General features: G+C 34.2%; 1 protein-coding gene across 5 annotated transcripts in view; it reads right to left on the reverse strand.

The window, feature by feature from the left end:
* The window catches only part of LOC119636176 (tyrosine-protein kinase Dnt), a 91,354-nt gene that overhangs the window by 27,504 nt on the left and 39,809 nt on the right, over positions 1 to 24,041 (reverse strand). For 4 of the 5 annotated variants that reach the window (XM_038031368.1, XM_038031371.1, XM_038031370.1 and 1 more), the window contains 5 exons: positions 15,026 to 15,153; positions 13,067 to 13,304; positions 3,793 to 3,961; positions 3,540 to 3,700; positions 3,236 to 3,381 (listed from right to left, as the gene is read on the reverse strand). In XM_038031368.1, the coding sequence (XP_037887296.1) occupies positions 3,236 to 3,381; positions 3,540 to 3,700; positions 3,793 to 3,961; positions 13,067 to 13,304; positions 15,026 to 15,153 (842 nt within the window). The remainder of the gene's footprint in view (positions 1 to 3,235; positions 3,382 to 3,539; positions 3,701 to 3,792; positions 3,962 to 13,066; positions 13,305 to 15,025; positions 15,154 to 24,041) is intronic. The other variant, XM_038031372.1, reaches the window with a different exon arrangement.

Raw genomic sequence — 24,041 nt, forward strand, 5'->3', positions numbered from 1 at the left:
AAACTTATTGTTGCATGCTATCGGTAGATTTCGTAAGTAGAAGGAATCGTTGCTTTCTGCTTCCAGGACGGGGGGATGGACGTTACGAGATTAGTTGTATGTGTTATGCACACATATAAACATATGTATATGCACAATTGTTTATGTTTGCGTGCGCATTGGGTTGGTTTTTACATCAAGTAATGAGGGTGAAATTGAAATCTAAGTAAATATAAACAGTTAAACAAACAAGCGTTTTGAAATTAGTATCCAATCTTTGAGAATTGTCACTAAACGTAGAGAGAGCACATAAAATACTTATGCATACACAAACAGCTGTAAACTTCCAAACAATATATACAAATGCGCATATATACATACACACACACGCATCCACAAAGAGAAAGACACATTTACATTTGTGCATATATAAAATCATAATTTTTGCATACGCATGTGTATTTAGATATGTTGTATACACAATAATGTTACATTTCTTTACACTTGAAAGCCTTACAAATGTTGTATCTCTGTTTTGCCGCCATATGTTATTAGCGCGTGCATACACAATTGTATGTGAGCGAGACATTGTTGCCACAATTCTACATTCAATCTTCATCAATCTTAACTTAGTGGCAAATGATTTCAAACGAAAATTCCATTTAGAAGGAAATAACTAAGAATTAGATTACCTAAGATAGATGAGCGTATGCAGCAAATCCCTTTAAACTAGAATAAGAATATGGGAATGCCTTAAGTCGATCAGAAAAAGCTTAAATAGCCTTACTTTCGAAAGAGACGTCCTAGCGTGCGTTCGAAACTAAAGCAGCCTTACTTCTACTATCATGTAAAATTCGGACAGTTATTCCTATATTTTGCATTGAGACGACAGTTGCACCTCACTACTGTGATGAAATCAGCCCTATTCTTCCATTTATTTTCGAGAAGAGCAACCTATAGCTTTCTTTCGGCATAAAAGCTGTTGTAACTCGCTAGGGAACACAGCTCTAATATTCTTTCGCGGCTAACGCACCCGTAACCCGTGCCATTTGCCTTAAGGGAGCGGATTTCCACCCTGCTCTCGGGACGACGAAAGCTTCATCAAAACATTTCTAAGAAAATGCGTTACCTATGTTACCTACGTGAAGTTTGAAACTGATTTTCAGCCTTGAAGAGTTTTTAAAAATGATAGCATTTTTACCCATATACGAAGCGCTCTTTGATATTTGCGCTACAGACTTGACACTTGGCAAAGAGTGAGGACAAAATGTTCAAAAATGTTTTTGAGATTTTGATATGGAAGATTTTCTTCAAATAAGATTTTTTCAAAATTCGCAGTACACGGCAACTCTAGTATTTAAGGATAAGTAAGTTTTTAGTGTTTTCTTATGTATGACTATATGCTCGGTACGATGTTTCTACACAACTCTGTGATGATAACCTAAAATTTATGCAAATGTTGGCATTAAGTGTTATGTGCAGCAACATATTACTAGGATTGTACGAAAAAGAAGGAATCCCACTTGAGAGAATTGGATACACTGGACCGTACACTATACATTAGTTTCATTTCAATCTGCACATATATGTGATAAGCAATTTTTGCTTTTAATTTATTGGTAAAAGGATTTCTTGAGTAATTTGTTAATTGCACTGCATTCGGTTATTGATTAGTTACCTTTAAATTAGAAGTATCTCCAAAGGGATTACTTCCCTTATATGAATGCAAGCGTAGCTTGATTCGTCTACGTATATCTATCTTTGCTTTATATTTCGCTTAACCAAACGGCCCTAAATTTGTCGCTTCTGTCCCTCTCTCTCTCTTTCTCTCTGTCTCTTTTACCAAATGATTTATTATGCACTTTCTATCTGTCGTTCTAAGCGAATATAGATATACTTTGCTGTACGAATGTCTTTCTGTCTGTTTCTCTATCTGTATGTCTACTTGTCTGTCTGTCTGTCTGTCTGTCTGTCTGTGTGCATTTAAATCACAACTTATATCTAATACTAGCATCTTTCAGTTGTTTTGCTTGTAAATTTTTGAGGTTAAATTTTTATCGAGCTTGTTAATCATGTGTACAGTACACTTTTTGCACTTTTACTTTGTTTTCCTTGCTTTTGTTATTCTTTGTCTATGGTAAACATAACTGCATGCATATACCGTAGTACAGGCAAATAGTAAATGAAGGGAATTTTCATGTTTGTTATAGAAATTTTAGAAATTCAGTAAACTAGCCAAAGGCGATAAAGCAGCAATTACTCATTTAACAGAGAAAGTTAAAGAAAAGCTAACACATGTACGTCCAGCCTCACAATCACGCACATGCTTTTTCAAATGTTATCTAAATGAACACTCATGACTGCGCTTTTAACCGAACATCACAAATGGCGGCTTAGATATTTGAAATTTGATTGTTTTGTTTTTTTTGTTTTTTCCTTTTTTTTGAAATTTTTTATTATTACCTCTTTTTTTTTTTTGAAAAATCCATCCCTCTATGCTTATAACCAATTCTAGGCATTATTGAGATGAAATGTTTGCTACACTTTTTATTTCTTCTTCAATGGCCGTCAATGCTGTAATATTTACTATCATGACTGCTATTGTGATTATCAAAAAGTTTACAAATTTCAAATGCATTTGTGTTACTACTGTTCTACTTTTCTCTTCTCTGTTGTTTTTTTTTTTTTTTGTTTTCTTTTATATTTTTATTGAACAAATCCAAATTTTTGTTTGGCGTTTGCTTACCAAACTCACGTATTTTGTATGTATATGTGTATGTATATGTGTGTATTTACCGAAGGGGGTTAAACTACACATAACTTTACATTGTTTACAGTAAACTTTCGAAAGCAATCGTTGCATGCCGTCGGCACGTTCTGCCAGTTCAGCCCAGGTCGTCGTTGTTCGGTACTGAAGTAATCGTTTAAACACTGGCACGTGTTGAAAATTTAAAATTTCCATCAAAAGCTTAATAACTTTTCACAACAACCACTTTTCCTTGCTTTATTTTTTTAGCTAACTTACCAAAAATGTAGTGCCCCCGCTCTCGCATATAAATTATTTTATCAAAAAAGTTTTATATAAAGTACCCAATATAAGACCCCTAAATAGAATATGAAGTAAGAATATGCGCCATGGCGCTCCAATGTAATAAAATACTTGGTCTTATATTAAAATGTACTTAAAAATAATTTTTTTATATATGTAACTATCTGAACATTTATGTATATGTATATAACATACTTATGCACATACCTGTGTTAGCTGTGACGAGGCATAATACGATATTCTCGAGGGACAACACACCGATTCCGGTTTCGAATAAATTGTCTCCGTTATCTGATCACCCATTGGTAACAATGCTGTTGCGTACGGTGAAGGGGTTGGCGAGCTACGAAATTCTAGTTATGTAAATAAAATAAAAATGAAATGAAATTTTTGAAAAAAAATAAAAACATTATTAAAAAATTTTATATTGGTTTTTGCTTTGTGCAGCTCGGTATTGTTTCTCTTCCTTTTTTGCTTTTCATGTTGCTTGTATTTGTTATGATGAACTCACTTTCAAATATATTGCATGATTTTTTCGTTTCCGAAGGATATTTATTTAGACTAGCAATTGTAGCATAGGAGCCGCTATTAGCACTCGGTGGCCGACCTAAAGGATCTAGGCGTATAAACACATTCTGGTGGCTGCCGTATGCGGCAGTAGTAAAACTTGTACTGATGTGCACAAAAAACAAGAGGAAAAAAACAGAAAAAAGATTTATGAGAACAATTTTTCTTTAACTCTTCTTTCTTTCCCTTTAACTTACTGTAATGAATCTTGTCTGATCTGCTTACGTGCCCTCAGGTACATTGTACTAGCGGTCAATCCCACCACTAAAATCAAGCCCAAAGCACAAGCTGCAGCTCCTAGCAAAGCTGGACCTTGTGAGGGCGCATGAGCCGGGGCCGGTGATTGGTTTGGCGCTGGAAAAAGACCTTAGAAGATAGGATTTCATTTCAATGGACAATTATTGTAGAAAAATTTTTCAGCAAGTACTATTTTGAAATCAATTCCTTTTGCAGAGTTCAATTTTGAGATCACCCCAAAGATACCCAGTTGAAGTAGGTCCATGTGCGAGCATCAACAACCCCATACACTTGTACTTGACTCTTTCAATAGTCTCAAGCGCCATGTCAAGTCATGTCCCTCTGTCCGTCTATACCGTCCGCCCATTTGGCTGCTTGCTTTTCTCTGCTTTGCTCTCTCTTCCTTTCTAATGCCTACTGATTTATTAGTATTTTTGATTGGCCTTCCTCCCGAATGTTGAACATTCTACCTATAAGTTTATTCTCTATCCATCTTTTTGTCCCACCGTGCTTTTGCTTTTTTCTTCGCCTGTCCTTCTTTGTGTCTCCTTCTACCTCATTCTTTCGCTCTGTTTTTTACACCTTACAATACCTGCATATACATTAAATATGGGCGTGTGTATACAATGCAAGACTTGAGATAGACCGATTTTTTTTGCTTGTCCTTAAACTTGTCTATCCATCCGGAGGTCACAATGTTAGAGATATTTGGATGAAATATAATGCAGCGAGGGGCCTTTGGCGCAAAGACGAACTCTGTTCCAACTGATTCGGATCGGACCATTTTCTCGACCTCTTCCCATAACACCTTATTTTTAAAAGTGTTTCTAATAATAACTGGGGTAAAGGAAGTGATGCAGTGTATCTAACGATTCCATAATGTTTTAAATTTCTTTGTTTCTCGCTTTTATCTGTTTGTCTTTCTTCTTATCTATGTGTAATTCTTTCTATCTCTATTTGTTTCTCCTTCTGTCTGATTCTTCTTCTGCTTACCCGTATTTCCGCTCAATTTTTCGCTATCTGTTTTCCTACTTGTTTAACTACAAAAAGAGTCTAAAAATCGTCCAACCCTTGGTGTAACTCGCCCAAAGAGAAGCTTACAATGGACACTGTATATGTACGCTATACGCTACAAACTATCTAAGATATTGGTCTGAACTTTGTTACAAACATTTACGATCTTTTCAGGTACAGCAGAGCAGTCGATTAGTTGAAGTAATTGAAAAAGGAAAAAAACCGTTAATCACTATTTTTTGTTTTACGCGGTTGTCTGTTTTAAATGCATATTGGTTGACAGCTGAATGAAAACCACATTGAAAAAAAAAAGAAAAGCAGTAAAATTATATTGAAAAATATAAATAAGCGAAAGAGCCATTATTAGTAGAAAGGGTATAAAGCAACTTCTGGATAAAATGTGACATCATTTTAGTTTCAATACAATGCAAGGATGTATTTCTTCTATAAAACAAAATGGAGCGTTCATTGGAGTCCGATTGCTGTAGCTTAAAAATATTATATGTATGTATATATTTATATATAATATAACACATTACTCCATAAGGTCTTAGGATCAAATGCAGTGAGAATGCTACACAATATTCACTATTGATCCTTTGTCCCTTTTGCAGATTGTCGGTGGATATTATACCATGGATGCCGACTGACTTTTGGTTCTTTTTGGTCGCTATGAACGGCATACGTTGGCTGCTGTCTACGCGTTGCTGACTGTCTTGAGTGTAGCGATATGTCCACACTTCATCCGTTGTCATATATATATCTGGTGAAAAAGTCCTTTTTACTTCGCCTAAACACCTCCAACAAGTTGTCATTCTCGATCAAAAGTAAGGAAGCGCAATACTCACTTCAGGCAAAACTTTCTCATGGGCAAACAATTATGCAAAATACATACATAGGCCGCCTTCTGATATCTATACCACGAAAGTTGACTTTTACATCTTGTGAAGCGAGCACTTGTCTCGAGAGAACAGAGTCCAAATAACACTTGTAAGGCCATTCCTTTGCTGGAAAGCTATTGTTTCACCTTAAACGCCATTGCCTTTTCTTTTCTCCATTATTTTGAAAATTATAAAGGTAGCGTCAGTAAAGCAACTGCGACTCACTCACAGTCGGGAAATCACGAAAATTTGACATATTTCGTTTGAAGAACGGGATATTATGTGGATTGTTTAATGGTATATATATATATTCTGCTTTAATAAACACATGCATTCGCACATTTATTGTATATAGTATATTTTTGTATATACGAGTATACGTATGTGTATAGTAATACGCAATAATTTTTTTAATGCTTCTTTAAAACGAATTATTCAATGATTATGATTATAACTGTAAATTTTTATAAATAAAACCTAAGTTTCAGGAAGAAACTCTTTACGCTTAGCTTGAGGAAAGTGCAATATGTAGAAATTTTTGAAGAAGCAGCATTTCGTAGCGTAAAACACGCAAATTACGTTAACTCGCAAAACGACATATTTTAGGACAATGTGATGTGTGCAGTGTCGCAACAATGCTTGAGTTGAAGTGGTCAACATAATAATTGTCTAATTAACAAATCTCAATGTAAATATTGTTGACCACAAATTTCTTGCTGTCGAGATTGTCATATCTGTGAATGACAGAATTTATGGCATTGTGGCAATATTCTGCTTGGACACTGTTCGTGAGTGCCGTAGTATGCAGGGGAGAAAAATTTGAAGATACAGAGCCTGAAGTGCAAAATGTAATTGAATGGTTTGTCCTTAAACCCCATGCCTCGAAAACAGTGAGGAAGTAATTATACAAACGCTCGAAAAATGCTCCTAAACAAACTTCGATTGAAGAAAATGTTTCCTTTAAAGTTACTTTTTGATCTGAGGAAATACAACAAAGTGCGAGGTGTACGTTAGGGGTAGCATTAGCCAAGCAAGCAAATTCTGTTCGGCTGCGGACGAATTCTCTGGATTGGAGTGCCATTGGTGTTTTTTTCTGTGTTTCCACCGCTACTTTAGCGTAGCTCATGGGATATAGAAAAATTGATTGCTGTTGTTTATGAAAACAGGCGTTTATGCGATCAGGGTCATATGTATAACAAATGGAAACAAACACACGGGCACAAGCATGCCGTAAGTAGATTCAATACTCCATCCTGCTTAAGAGTATTTAGGAATTCTATAGGATCTCTGAAGCTTCCTTTTGGGTGCTGCAAACGCTTCGACAAAATGAAAAGGAAAAAAAATTTAAATTGATTTGATTTATAAAAGTTTGTTTAATTTTCTCTTTCTAAACGAAGTAATTCACTTTTCATATTTTATAAGAAAAAAAAAGAAGAGAAATCAATAAAGAAATTTTTAACAAGCTAGATTGATGAATATGTATGACACGTCCTCGTTTTAATTATTGTAAACACCGCAGGGGGTATATTAAATTTTGGCAATGCCTGGCGCACGTATATTCTTGAGCGTAGCGAATAGCGTAAAGTATTAAAGCTTGTTTTCCTATCCGTTCGCTCGGCTATTGAGACTTGTGAAATTTTAATCACAAGCCGGGATTCATACGATTTTTTTAAAACTACATCATCGGTCCATGGATGATCCCTAAGTAAAAAAGAATTGAGAATTGAGTCGTTATAACATATAAAAAACTATACCTTGTCATCACACTTTTCTCTCCCATGTAAACTTCTTTGAGAGAGAGGGTCGGCCCAGAAAATCGACTAATATTGTTCAGATTTGCGGCATTACATCTGCATACCCAGCTACTACATTACAGTATTTTTAAACGAAGGATATCAAAAATTCAACCTTATTGCCATATTCACCATATTGTTCACCTTATTGTTCCTTAGAATTAAAACTTTTTACATTCCTGTAGTATTCTAAACTCCCATTTTTCAACTTTTTTTATGGACAAATACGAAAAGCCACATACATTTTTCACACAAAGCAAAAACTTTTTCGAAATTGTGATTTGAAAATATTGAGTGAATTCGTAAGAATGGCCCCAATTTTCAATGGGATCCATTCTTTGTCCAAATATTAATGTAAGTATTACAAGTTTGGTCACAATATATCGGTGTCTTCAAGTTGAACATAAGAACACATAAGCGAACATCGGACTGACAGACGGACGGATATTCTTAAAACAATTGCTAAACTCTATCTTAAGTCGTTCTGAGTGATGCGTACATACGAAAAGGTAGTGTAGGGCATAATAAGCTCAAGTAAGCAACTATTTGCTCTATGTGGAATCATATAAAAGCATAGAGAGCATTAAATATGTATCATGAACGGTACACATGATATGCTGCACAATTATGAGTAGAATCTTCACTTAATCTTGCAACACACGATTATTGATAAATTAATCTTAAGCGAAATATAATTTTTTCTTCATTCTCGAAAGTCGTGTTCTAAAAAAAGACATTTTTAATTTCTCTTCTAAATTGAAATATTTTAGTTTAATAAAAGTCAACTTGCAACCAAAAAAGCGATTATTTTCCTCAATATTTATACACATTTGTGATCATACTAAAGTACAATTGAAAACGTGCACAGCTTTAAAACATGAAGGGATTCATGTTTTGCCAATGCTTCTGAACCGATTTAAATGAAATGAAAAAAAAAAAACAATAAAATTATATTATTTCCTTTTTTAATGAAAATATTTATTTCGCATAATTTAACGAAAAAAAAAAACAAATTATATTACGATGCAATAAAAACAAGAGTAAATTTTAATTTATGTTATGAGCTGAAACGCGAAAATTAGTTAAAATAATCAACTTATTTTTGGCTACGACATAGACCAGTGTGTTCTGTAGCACTTGTTTAACAACTACGTCGATAATAATAACGATTCTATTAAATGTTCATAATTTTTAATTTACCGAATCGCCGACAAAGATCGCTTCATTTGTGTTGGCCTCAATTTTGAAAGATAAATAAATCTTCAATACATTTTTGTCGTTAATTACTTTATAAAGAAATATATTTTCTGTTTTTGTACCCATCCATCATCGACGAATAGGCGCCTATTTATTTTATAGAAATGTATGCGACGCCCAAAAGAAAGCGGGCAGAGTTCCTATAAAGTGAAGAAGACATGTCTTGGTAAGGTCGGCTTCAAATTTGACAAAAACAAAGGGAAATTCGTGCAGGCAGGCGGGCATCGAAACCGGATACCTTTCTCTCTAAGACAAAACAAAGGGGTGAGGTTTGTGGTTAATTAACATTTTTAAGCGTACACCCACCAAAAATGGGAAAAAACAGCCCTATCCACCTAAAATAAAAAAAATTTGCTTTTTTTGCATTTTTGGTCTTTCCGAAGGCAAAAGTGTTGGGCAGAAAAGATTCGGTTAAAGCCAAATTTTCTTACTTCTTTATCATCGTTTATTACTATAATAATATTTTGAAATTATTTTTGAATGTTTTGCATATTTGGATTTCATTGCCATAGATGACGTCTCATTTTATAGCACTTTTGTGGGTAAGTTTTCTTAAATAAAAAAAAAAAATATATATTTTTTATTGAAAAAGTTGAAAGCGCGTGAATAAAAACCCGTTATAAGAATCACATAAACATAGATCGCATATAATAATCGCGAGCGAAACAATGAATGTCTCAATGCGGGGTATTCGGCGCATACTTTGTCATAAATTGTTAAAACTGCAGAAATGATGCAGAGCCGAAAAAGTTTCATTTCTTTTAACGTTTCATAATAACTATAATGGAATGACTTTCAAACTTAAAAGCAACTTCACCGTCCTTATGCTTTTATCGATAGGTAAAACGATAGAGGCGATAATAATACAATTAAACTACAAATTGCAAATAATCGCAATAGAAAACTCTCCCTCCGAAGCCGGTCAAGTTGACTTTAAAAGGGTAAAAGAAAATGCGACAGCATTTAGGGGTAGCTTTGAAAAAGGTATTGTAGAGTGAACTGAACTCAGCTATAGAGAAAACTCAGCAGTAATGCTACAAGTAGAATTCAAGCCTTTATGGCTTCAAAATATATGATGACAAAATTAATAAAGCGACGGTCATTGAGAATTCAAGTTGCAAAGAAAGAACGGGATAAACACACGGATGGATCAGATCAAAGTAGAGAAAGTATTAAAGTGTAACATTGCGTTCAAAAAACAAGGGGAATTTGGTTTGGAAAGAAACCGGCGCTTTAAGGTAAACTTTACTTTATGCTTACACAACGACTTTTAATAGCTGACAGGGAAGTCTCCTGTCACTCTAGAAATTAAAGAGTCCTTTGTAATTGTTGGACGATGGTTATCGACAAATTTTCAATATTTTGCTCATGTTTTATAATTAGCTTGATCGCCGGCGGTTCGTCTGAATGTTAAATTGTCTCCAAGTCACAAGCACAAATCCTTGCCTAATCATTTCAAGAAGGTTGAGTACGTTAGAAGCAGGACAACCGCCAAATCGATTTTAAGAATATATTAGATTATTGTATTTTTCTTATCATTATCATTATTATTATTATTATTAATAACGCGAGAGAAATAAATTCTTAAAACAAAGTCTTGAAGCGCTAGCATTTAGGGCTGTTGGGTTTATTGAAAGCTATGAGATTTGAGCTCACGAGCATTGACTTGTCAGTTGAGATCCTTTGCCGACTCTGAAACAACAAGAAAAGTGGATGTGGTCTATAGGCTACGTGACGAGCAACATGAAGTTCCTGTCAAGTACTAATCGCAGCCGCCCTAACGCAACAATGGTGTACGGAACTTACGTTTCTTTTTAAATAAAAACTACCTTTATTTTTTGAGCACAATTGTATATATGTTTATACCGTTCACCGAAGGATAAAGGGAGCAGGAAGCTTCATGGTCCCACAAAGCGTATACATTCTTGAACAGCATCAAGCAAGCATTCTCCTTGCCGCCAAAATGGAGCTATCGACTTCAATTGTCGCAGAAATATTGGAAGTTCCTGCACGCGGGTTGGTATCGAAAATGCGTTATAATCGGTCGAAGGATACGACTAGAGTACGAATACCTTTGTTTTTCAAAAGGAAATAATATATTGGTTTTGTGCTCGTTAGTCATAAGCTACAACAAATAAATCTACAAAAATTTGAATGTGTACTCTGTTTACAAAAATGGAAAAAAACCACCCAAGCCTACTTAATTTTATGGTCTATCATGACTTCATTCTCTTTTCAAAGCCTTTATAACACACGGATGCAAGCTTCAAAACCTCCATAAAGTATACAAGTTCTTGGCCAACTTCAAATTCGGAATGCATTTAAGCATGTCGGTCCGTTCATCTGTCCATCTAAGCAGTGATGTCTGTGTTCTTCCGTCCGCGAAAATAAAGGCATCGCCAATAAACTTGCAAAAGGCCTTGAAAATTAAGCAAACTTATCAACGCCCTCACGTCTGCGTAGCAAAAACTGAGAACACCTTTGCTTTCCGTGTTTCTCCTTGTTGTCCAAGCAACGTGTACACATATGTCACATCCATTTTTAATTTTATTCTGAGAATAGAAAAAATCAGCCGCGCCCACCCACTGTTGTAGAGTGGGCATATGTAGTTCTTTCACTTTTTTAAGATCGCTGGGGTAAGTATAAAAGACTCGATCACGACCGAATGAAATTTTGCTACTCGTTCAATATCCAAATGCACAGCTCATAGAGTAAAGGGAACTGATGCATGTCCACAGCATGAAACTCTTCTTAAAATCCATAGTTTTATACAATTTTTTTTTTTTTGGCCATAACTTTTTTCTCTACATAACTTATGCTTGCTTTACCTTTAAGCTTACGGCACCTACTTTTCAGTATTACGAATAGTGTAACAAATTTCATTTCCTTTATTATTCGTTCAGTTTTAGTTGACGTTAATAAAAATTCACAAGTGTATGCAAAGTTTATAAAATTTCGAAGAAAAATAAAAAAAACTCTCAAGAGAACTTTTTTTCTTTGCTTTCACTTATGCTTGAAGTTAACATATGTGTACGAAATCCCTATAAATTCCTTTTTAAAGCTTTTCATGCTTTATTTATTATATTCCCACCGGTCTTAACGTATCGTATTACACTAAATATATGTCATTATTTTCTAATTATGTGGCTTTTGAGCGATTTATTCCCAAAAACAAAATTAAAATTTCGTTTAAAACGTGTAATAAAATATTCATAAATAATCCGAAATTTTCAACACATTTCGTCCCTTGTGTAAGTTCACCAAATTACTAAATCCCACTTTATTCGAAAAATTCCAGTCTATTGAAAATGCTTGGGCTGACTGAAAAAAAAAACACACACACAAAAAAAACAGATTACAAAATTATGTTCGACACAAGGTGAACAGCAGATAACCCTTCATTGGAATTTTGGTCTTTTTTTTTTTTTTTTTTTGTTAATTAATGCAACTAATTGGAGTTATATTTTATAACGATGTCCGCTATTGGCCGTTTATAGGTTGCAATGAAAATTTACTAGAAATTTGAAATTTTTTAATATCAATTTAATGCTTTATTTTGGCTTAAGTCTTTAGCTTGTACAGATCATGCTTCTGGGCCAATCCTATCTATTTTTGAACTCGATTTGAACTCGAATCTTGGCAAATTCTACTTTTCGAACTGAAATATTAACGCCATGGTGTAGACGAGTAGTTTTAATTTAATCTCTAATTTTACATACACTGCCATGCATGGATGAACTTATTCAGAACTTCGGTGAACGTTTGTGTTTATAACTGCAGTGAAAGCTTTGATAATTGGAAGAACGGACGCAAGGATAACTCGACTCCAAAGTGGATAAAAATTTTTTGTTTATTTGGCGTTTCAGTCATTTGGACCATTGCGACACCTCTCGCGTGAACACATATGTTGCATGCGCAAATTTAGTCCGAAATTCCCAAAGACTTTATCGATTCCGATAATCGTCACAAAGGAGGTGCGGACATGCATGACAGACATTCAGGAAAATTTTATTTTATTAATTCGTTCACTTTTCAGTCATCATTATGCAAATGCAACAACGGACCTAGGGACATGTATGGTTTAATCCTATTCAAAGATTCAATGAAATTCGATTTTTTTATTTTAAATATTATCGATTTCGATAGTTGTTACAACAGTCGTATGGCCATACATGGGAGGGTACCTGATGAATAATAGTGAACGATACAAATGGAACGACAGTTATTGTATACCAGCATTTTTCGCTGAGATGATGAGTATAAAAAATTGGAAAATATGTTTTGCTTACCTTTAATACAGATTTTATTGCGCTTAAAATGTAATTTTGTATCATTGTAACGGGGTGGACCTCGTACCAGCATATTAACTGTAAGGGGGACTTGTTCGCTTACATTACCACTACAGGGTAAGTGAAGTGAAAAAGTTTCCACCTGCTGCGGTACATAGCCTTTGTCCGGTATGCTGAGGGTGGGCAGTAATAAAGCCTCTTGTTCGTGTTCATAATCGATGGTAATAGCATATGGTAGCTAAAAAAAAAAAAAAAAAAAAGAAGAAAAAAGGAAAATGTGGTTAAGTGCGAAGGGAGAATGAGAAAGAGAAAGCAAGCATAAAACGCACTGTCTGTATATACATACATATATATATATATATATATATATATAAAGGCACTCACACAATTACATTTATAAATATGTACGTGCGCTTGCCTGTCGTTGTATATAAAAGGGAATGTTGGTTAATGGAGTGCAAATTACTTTTTGAGTGGTTGCAGATAACAACCATCTACACAAAAAAGTACACAAGCGTTTAAAACCAAACAAAATTTAATATACTCAAACAAATGCATCCTCTTTTACGCGCATATATATATATATATATATATATATATATAATATATATCAGATATATATATTTTTTTTTATATATATATATATATATATATACATGTACATATATGTATATAAGTATATGCAGTTTTGATAATTTTACTACGAAGTGCTGTACAGTTTGTCTTCTCAATTTATTTTTGTGGGTGTGTCCGTCCTTCTGTCCAATTATTATTATTGCATTATACATGTATATATGAATACATATGAATTTATATGTACTCATACATGTATATATATATTTGTATATGTGTATATATACACTGGGCTAAAGGAAGTGTTTATAGTGTTTCGCGTCATATAACCTTGGCAGTAATGTTACTTGATAGGGCGTGTGAAAGGTGACAGGTAGTAAATACTTCAAAAAAAGAAAACCTTGTGACGTTTGTTATTTTAACCGAAAATAATTATATTTTGCATGTAAGTTGAAATTCTTTACGCAAAAATCCTCGGTTTCTATGCTGAAGATGGTTGATTAAAGTCAGCAGCAAGCAAATGATTTACTCGTTTTTGCTTTTAAAGTCACCCTGCGCGCTGGTGAACCAAGCGATCGTTGGTGAAGTCAATAAAATTATTCAAAATATTGTGGAATGCGGGTAAGCAGCGTACCATACGATTGCTGAAGAACTAAGGGCTGATTAAAAACAACCTCCCAAGTACTTTACACAAGGTTGGCAATGAAGAAGGTTGGTCGAAAACTAGTCTTGAAGTACTTTGTATAATGTTGGCTACGAAAAGAAGCTCGATATTAGGGTATAGCTTGGGCAACGAAAAATTCCTTGTGTCTCGAATTTCCATCTGCGACGAAACAACTCAGTTCAAAGCTCAGGTTTTTGCCACTTAAAATCATGTTTCATGTTTGATGGCATTGAAAGGGGAACATGAAGGGTGAGCTTCAACTCCACCAAATGTTTGACTCCTTTTTCCATTGGCCAGAATCAATCTTTAATGATTTTGTAACTGCTAAGAACACTGGGCGGGGAAGTATTGATAGGTAGCCTGGAGGGGTCGCTCCAAATAGTGAAAAGCTGAATTGAAAAGAGACCTATGAAAAACATTTTGTCCATGTTTTCACCTACATACACTGGAAGTTCCACAATCATGGCGCAGCGTATTTAACAGAAAAGTGATAAAAGGCCATCTATCAAAATGGCTTATATTTAATTTGATAAAATTAACCAAAAGTACAAAAAGAAAAAAAATTTATTTTAATTTTGTAGAAAAAACGATGCAAACTTGTCCTTTCCCTAAATATATTTGTGTATCTGTAAAAATATAAAACATTTAGGTCTTCTTGTTGTGCCTTCAACATTTTGACGATCATTTGATTGTCACATTTTTGTTTTATTTTGTGTACTTACGGGATATGTTGTTAGACTTTGCCACGAGAATTCGAGGTCATGTACATCCGCTGGCACCGGCACCGTGAAATGCATCGCGTATGTGTTTATGGCTCCCTCGTGGACGTAAAACAAATCTGCCTCCAATCCTACAGTCGTTGGTGTTTTGTTGTTTTAATGTTGTGTTCACACAATAGTGTACGACACAACAAAGTTTGAAATACATTTTTTTTTTTTTTGTCCCAAAACATCCACATGTTAAAGTTTTCGCACATCATCCAAATAGAATTTAGATAAGGGACAAAACGAGATGGCGACAGTCCCACGTATGTCAGATGAACCATGGCGGAAAGATTGCGTGAATAAATAAGAACCGAGAAAAAATAAACAGAGAAAAAGTTTTTTTATTTAGAAACTTTACCACATGAAGCAAATAAGTTAAAACTTGAAACGTAAACTAGTTGCCCACGTTAGGGTTTAACACAATTTGTAACCGAATAGAAACTATTGGACAGTTTTTTTAACAAACTAACAAAATCCGAACGACAATAAAACAAGTAACAAACGAACTTTTGCACCCCTCGCTAGAGGATTTAGTTACGTGAAAGGACAATGTCCACATAAGAGTCTGAAATCTGTCATTATTTTCTATCGTAGTAATCATAATAATACAAATATTCATTAGAAGAAGAAGAAGAAGAAGAAGACAAAATTTCTATCAGAACAAATTTCGTAATAACGACTGTCACATAATCCTTGTTCGCTACTTTCCGCTGCCAAACGATGAATGAACACTTTTGGGTTTTTAAGACGATTTCTTTCTATTCACGTCATACTTAAGCATAGCCTTCACTCTCCTGTTCATCATTGTTTCACACACACCAATTTACTCGAGGTGCACTCAGAATGCCTTGATAAGCTGTGTGTGATTATTTATGAAATCTCTTCATACTCTATGCCACATGTAGTATTCTGTAGTAGATATCAATTTTCCTTAACTCTTAAGCCAATTCATGGAAAGATATTAAGATTCTAAGTTCCTTATATATATATATTCTACACCAGTAGGGTGTATTAAGTTCGTACGGATGTGTGTATCACACAGAAGGACTTTAGATAGACTTAGCTTTTATTATACTGACCGACTCAAAATCACTTTCTAAATCGGCTTAAAACCTTGTCCCCTCGTCCGTCCATACGTCTATCCTGTTTTCTTTTATTCAACCCACAGTTTTTCGAGATATTTTGACGAAATTCGGACGAAAGCTATTGAAAATAGTTCGGATCCAACTAATGTTTCGAGATCTTCCCAAATGAACAACTTTATTAAACGAAGCGATGTAGGGTATTTCGTTGTCAGCCGTGCTCCACAATAGCAATTTTATTTGTTTTTATTTATATTCGAATTGTGTGAATGTGAACCATGGAAACGGTATGGATATATTTCTTTCGAGCATACCCTAAAGTTTATTGTGTGCTACTAGAGGCTTATCGAAATGGGAGCCGAAATATTGATTTTGGGATTAATCATAAAAAGCAATTAGTACATCGTTCAAAACTGAAAGAAAAGAGCTTCAGTAATGTTCAGGAATATTGGATACTCCGTGCTTTGTGGATTCAAGGTTACGCTGTAATTAATAAAAATTCGAAAATTTTCCTTAAAAAAGCAATTTTTTTCATCGCCGTTTTATTTTCTTTACTTACAGTCGCAGAGTTAAAATTGCTTATGCCTCAACTTCAGTAGTATTTAATGGTAACTAATGCGAATTCACTACAAGCTTGGGAACTAAACTTTTACAGCAGCAAATAATAAAAGTAGAGCTTCTTAAAGTAGCAAACAGTAGCGTCGTATATTCGAAGAGCAATAACAAGTTCGGGAAAAGGCGTTTCGTTGGGGGAACTATAAGGCTATAAGCGAAGTTGCTATTAATGGTTTCTGTTCTAGAATAATCGTATTTTCTTCAACTAAATTCATTTCATTCAATTCTTGTTTATACAACAAAATTAAATTGAAGCCATACGACTGAATGTTAACTTTACCACTGCATATATGAGAATGTAAAAGGAGAGAGAGAGAGAGAGAGAGAGAGAAAGAAAAGATGGCTCCAACACTCCGATACAAGGGGCAAAGCGAATGTGAGGCAAACAAAAATAGTGGCGAGTAGTGAGCTCATTGCAAACTCAATTAATTACAAATAATAAATAAGATTGATTACAAACACTTAGTATCTCGCTTCTAGTATCTATGGCACATTTTACACATATAAAAAAGACCATTAAAGGCATAAGAATTCTGAGTTACAAGTTAGCTTTTAGTCACCCAATCTCTTCGATTCAATATGTCATTTTATTCATAAAGGATTCTATGCAAAATCCTTGATGTGTTAAAACTAGACTAACCGTGAAGCTAGCTCCAAATTCATCTTCAGCTCCGACAACAAAAACGAAAGCACAGAACACTTTTTCTTACATGAAAAAAAACAACTCCATGATCTTTGATCCTTTTCGTAGTAATTTGCCTTCCAACCACTATGACGTTATTCTTTCTGCCGTCAACGGGCTATCCTATACTAACGTTGTGTTTGCACACGACCCTAAACCGCCATTATAGCTCAAGTTGTTCAAGTTTTTCAAAACAGCCTCGCTACCCGAATCCGGTTGAAATAACCTTCATAGCGCGAAAGAAGAAGACTTCTTTACACAATTTCCGAGAAAATATTTCGTCTCTTTCTGATCTCTTCATCGAAGCTATACCGGCTTCAAGCACGACTCTTTCAATAAAGTCAAAAAATCCACTTTCAGATAGATTCGTCAGAATTTGATAATTGCCTTTAAGAAGAAGAAAAAGACATAGTGCTGCATTTGGCCCATTTTAAGTACCAACCTGCCACCATGCAAGAACTTCCAATTTTGCTATGGCATTTCAGGTCGATAGTTCAGCGACCCGAAAAACGTTTACAACATTACAAAGACAGACAGAGGGACAGATGGGCATGTTTATATATTATATATAGTTTGGGGTGTCTCTGAAGCTTCCTTATGGGCGTTGCAAACGTTTTGACAAACTAAATTCATCTCCCATCCTGACGTGATGAATAGAAAAGAAAAGTTGCTACCATTTTTCTAGAGATTGTGATGATCGCAGTTTCATCTTTATTTGTTTTAAATTAAATGAAATTGATTACACACATGGAATATATGTTATTACAACTCCCAAGGTATAAGCAAAACCAAGCACAATCCAAGTTATATTTATATATTGTTACAATTTAATCGTCGTTTGTTGTTCCTATAAATTTCAAATACTAACAAAGGGAAGGATTTGCTCTTAAACATGTACATATATACAATGTAATCATATAAAGTTTTTCCTGCTTTAGCCAGTGAAACGTAATTTTATTCTACTCTATAAACCGGACGTTTGGTTTTTCCTCTATGCAAGCTTAGGTAGTGTAATGCGTTAGCATTATTTTTACCGTCTACTCTTACCCTCTTTCTCTCTCTCTCTCTTTGTGTTATATTTATTTAGAACTTTTTTTTTCTTGCTTTTTACCGTGAGCGCCGACAACTTCATAAACTTAACCGACTTGTCTTAAATCAATTTTGTGTTTAACAAAAAAATAAAAATAAAAAATAAATAAAAAAAACTCACAACACAATATAGAAATTAACTGTTTACTCAATAAAAGACCGAGACGTGAACTCAAAACACTACTAACGCTACCGTCAACCGTCAACGTTCGTTACTGACGATATGCGGCGACTTGCGATGGAAGAATGAATTCATTCAGTTCAGTATGAAGAGCAAAGAATATAAAGGCTCGCTATACGTAGTCCAGCAGCTCTTTGTTTAAGAAAGGAAATGTTGGCGTTGTTTGACAAGTTTTGTGTAAACGGAAATAAAATGGAATTCTTAAGAGATTTAATGTTTCCGTTTTCATGCACAGAAAGAAGAAAAGTAAAGTAAAATAAAAAAAAAAAAACAAAAACAAAAACAAAATAAGAAACGGAAAAATAAAAAAAGAAAATATTTAAACAAATTATATAAAGCTATTTATAAATCCGTTACAAATACAAAAAGCAGAGACGTAGCAAGGGGAATATAAAAACGAAAAAAAAAAAAATAAATAAATAAAAATAGAAGCACCAGTATTTTCTGGCTTTCGTCATCCAAATCAGTCAAGAAATAGGCTAAGTATGTGGCAACAAATGCAAGTGTACTCTGACTGAAATAGATTTTTGTGCTCAATTATATTATAATAAAGAATTCCAGTCGCTACGGAATGCTTTCAAATCCATTTTTTTTCTTTCTCTCTAGTAATTCGCTTCGCAGATAAGGGAGTTACCTCTCACACATTTTAAAAAATGAAGAAAAAGCCAAAAAAAAAAAAAAAAAACGCATAAAACATATAAGAAATTCTTCTGCTTGTCTGGTCGCAAGGAACTTTTACTCTTCGCAACAACAATAATAATAATAATAACAACAGCTGCAACAACAGCGATCAAATAAATAAATAAAAACATATAAAAATTGAAAATCTCGTGTAAATACAACAACGTTTAACATTTTCACTTTGTCACATAATAAAATAACCGACAGCAACGACGGCGGCAGCTACAATGACAACAATAATGTTAACAACGACAATAGCTTTTTATTATTATATCCTTCAAAAGCAATACAACAGAAGAATGAAAGTAAACGAAATGCCGAAGAGGCAGATTCCTGCTGCGCAACGTGCAAAGAGGCAGAAAGCGAGAGATGGAGGCAAAGGGAGCCACAGTGAAGTCTTTCTAAGAAAACCTAATAAACGAAGACATTTGAGTAAACGTAACAAATTTAAAATCAGTTCTAAAAAGGAAAATATAAAGCGAAAAAAAAAACAATTCTTTTTTTTTAATTTTGAAAGCGAATCTCGGATATCCTGAGAGAATCAAAGCAATTTTTAATTTAATCATACTTTTTCTTAATAATAGGCGGTAGAGATATCGGCTTTGTTCAGGATATTTCCAGATAAATTTGGGCCGCAGCTTGCAAATTCTTTTTCCAAATATATATAAAAACTTTGATGATTTTCAATTCAATCCAAACCAAGTAACTATACCTTGCAAAAATGCAGCCCGTTTGTAAGAGCTTAATTTCACTTCACACATCTCTCCTTCGCTTAGCAGACTTAATAATAAATAGGCAATAGGGCGGACGGAAGAGAAGAATCAATTATTATTAATTTGAAAATCTTCAGATTTGATCTCAATAAAATTTGAAAGAGTTCTTAAATGATCTTTAGAAAGGACAGACGGACAGACATTGATAAATTGTTGGTTATCTAGACCGTCTGGGTTTTACGGGGTTCACAGAAGCTGTTTTCTGTCTATCTGTCTGCACAATATCTGGAAGAGCCTTTCACGTTTCTATGAATCCACTGACATACATTTTAATTAAACTTAAGTTTTTTAGGCTAAGACAGTAATGAATATTCGAAGTACTCTGCACGCCTTTTACGGGGGCTAGGAAGCTGTTCTTTTAAAAGGCCAGATAAGATTGCCTTACTTCACACGGCGCCTATTACATATCATATGTTTGTTCGGTTTAATCGTAAATGTAGAGTAAACAATAATACGACAACAACAATAACTCATAAAACTCAACATGTACTCATATATAAACTCAAAGAGATGTATGTGCCATACAGGATAAATTCACTTTGACGCATAGAATTTTTTCTTTCAAAGAAAAGACAACAAAAAGGACAAGAAGAAAAAAAAAAAAACAAAATACAAATAGAAAGAGAAAGAGAACTGAAACCAAAGCCAAAAAAACCATCATAAATGAAGTTAAAGGCAATGAATATTAAATGGCAACAGTTTACGCATTTTCTGCTTGAATTCACTTATGGAAAAACAGATATCCGAAACAAACACACGTACGGGAATACGGGAGCATAGGTCACAGAAAGTACACCCACCGTACTGCATATAAAAAGCTAATGAATAAATGAATGATTGCCTTTTGTTCAGATAGTTTTTAAATTAAATGCACAGAGAGACAAACGATCAGGCAAAGCTCACTATAAAGTCAGGAAAAAAGCAATTTGTTGAAATTTAAATGAGTATATTGGTAAGCCTGTGTTATGTAAAATAGAAAAGCAAAAAAAAAAAAAAAAAAAAAAAAATAGAAAAAGGTAACATGACTATGTATTGTATTGATATCCTCTCTCCTTTTTTTCCATATACAAATTGCTACAGTTTATAAAACGAACAAAAGCGCTAAAGCAGTACGCTAGGTTTAGCTTTGTCTTTGGAATAAGCCAACGTACTCTTTATAAGGACTTTTCAATCTGCACAGAACTACAAAGCTACAAAGAAGCTGAGAAAAATGTTTAATTCAATTATGCGCGCCTCTACTCTTTACTGAAGGCTTCTTCACACCAGATTTGCGGAAATCTTTAGTTATTAAAGGTGTCGAAGATTCGTTGTAAGCTTATCGTTTCCTTTCTTTTTTCTTATTTCAATAAATGCTTCTTTGTTCACTTTAGTAAAAGCACTTTGTTGAAAAGTTCAAGTGCTTGTTACAAACGTCATATTGAGCAATTAATAAACGGTTGAAAGAACAAAGGGCAGAGAGGGAGAGAGAAAGCTTAATAAAAGATATGAAACGAATTCTGAGCACTCAACCTTTAAAGGTCAAGACGGTTGATAGTAATAAATAAAAGAAATAAAAAATTCTTTGAAATCTTTTTACATTTTCTACAAAAATTTACTTTTTATTAAAAAAACTTTTAGTAAATTCAAAATCTAATATTTCTTTATAAGTCAAAGAAAAATGACGCTTACATATATATATATAGGGCGCCTACTTTACAGCTCTTACGCGAATTTTGCTAAAACAATTATTAAGTAAATTTTCATTGAATTCTTTACTAATCGCAAGAGAGGAAAACATTTACGATTTTTCTGTTTTATTAAAAAAAGTTATACAATTCACTTATTCTATGTAGATTAATAAAAACTTGACGTAGACACGACTACGCATATAAATGCCAAAGTATAATCGCATACAAATATTTGGTTGGAAAAAATTCATAAGCATCTTAAGGAAAGTGTAAGTTTGGTAAGTTTGGGAAAGAAGACTGTCAGACCATTTTCACTGTGGAGAACACGTAATAGCAGAAGTGGATTGAAAGCGAAGAGAATTAATTACCACATTTGAATGCTTCACTTGTCAAATCGTTTGACTCTCCTTTGTTAAAAACCGTTAGCTCCGCTCTCAGACTTAATTATAAGATTTATGTATGTATTTAGAGTAGGTTAAGTTCGTAGCTGATAGGTTGGAAAGTGAGGAACGTCGTGGAATCGACACAGATATCATGCTGATGTTTGGCAAACGGTCTATTTTAAGAAAGGCATAGTTGGCTGGAGAAGGCGACTGGCATTTCAGTTTTTTCCGGTCGACCTGTCTATTTGGAATGGATGTAATAGAAGAGAGAATCCCGCCGAATCACCATAATCGAATTCGATGGATCTAGCATCCGGATCAGATGATCTAGTAACCGTAGGAATTAGCAGGATAATGAAGAATTCGATCTTGTTATACATTTGTAGGGATCGTAAAAGCAAGAGAGACAACTTAGGGCGGAGTCTTAAATGTTAACATACAATGTTGTGAATCGAACATAATGTATGATAGGTTGAAAGAATCCGCCCACAGAAGAACCAATTACTCAATAAAGAAGCGCTTTGGTGAATTGGCTTAAATGGTAACCTTCTACTTAGCCTCATGGAAAAGGCTAAAGAGGTAGCAATTAGCTCGTCCCAAGCACTTTAATTCGGTCCCCACAACTTTCTGGATATTTTAATATTTTAATGTCAAAGCACTTGGCTCCTGTCTGTGTACATTCAAAACGAACTTGCTTGATAAAATGTGCTAACAACACTAAATAACCAAATTTTCTTAGCCATTGAATAATAAATAATTTTAAAGTAAATTGTAGGAAGGATTTAATTAAAAGACTTCTTAAGAAAACAAATTAAGAGTAAATGCATATGAAAATCGTTTCCTCACGCTTGGTGTGAAAAGACGTATTGTAAACAAACTATTTTCCCACATAGAGTATACTTTTGGTTCTATAGACTTAATTGACTTTGCAAATGAGGCATTCAATGTAATGATGTTCTTAGCTATGCGGATATGAACGTTGCAAAAATTGCATACTTTCAGGATCAATTACAGTTTCCTGTGCTAAAAATTACTGAACTGTGGCAGGAAAATTTGCTATAAGTTTTAATCATTCCATCTTAGATAGTCGCCTGCGTAATCTTTAATTTTCCGATAGAGAGAGAGAGAGAGAGAGAGAGAGAGAGAGAGAGAGAGAGAGAGAGTGAGAGGAAGAGAGAAAGGGAAAAAGATAATAATAAGAATTATAGAAAGGGAGTAAATTTCTGTAGGCTTGTGCGTTATTACTGCTCTTAATTACTGTACATAGCAGATGAAATGGAACAAAGGCATAATTTGTTACAGCTACCGTATGAGGTAAGTCGGACAATTTAGTTTTATTTAGGTTTTCGGAAGAAAAAGTCCATACGGGATATTCATATGTATAGAAAGTGTATGTACGGGTATTGGGTTATGTAACACGACTTTGCAGCCTACTCTTTTCAAATGATGCGAAACTATCATGTGGTTGATGCTTAGTGCCTCCACTACTTCGGACAACTTGCGTGCCGGCCTAGCTCAAGCAGTTACAAAATTCCATCGACTTTTCGGCCAGAGTGAGGTGCATTTTAGACATCGAAATTTCCGAAACGGAATCGCGCAAACCACTCCTGGGTCCTTCGTTTACTTCAGCTTTCCCACCGTACACATCACAAAAGGTTTTTTTGCGGCGTTTTTACCATTTGTTTAGTAAGTAAAAGTAATTTCTTCAGATATTTCATTTGTTTTTAAATCAATAGAACTTTTTGCACGAGCAAAGAGTTAGAAAATTATCTTCACAAAAAATATAAGCTGAAATTTGAGACAATCAATTGAGCGCTGCCC

Source organism: Glossina fuscipes, unplaced genomic scaffold (genome assembly GCF_014805625.2).
Source record: "Glossina fuscipes isolate IAEA_lab_2018 unplaced genomic scaffold, Yale_Gfus_2 28, whole genome shotgun sequence".
In the NCBI taxonomy this organism is placed as follows: Eukaryota; Metazoa; Arthropoda; class Insecta; order Diptera; family Glossinidae; genus Glossina; species Glossina fuscipes.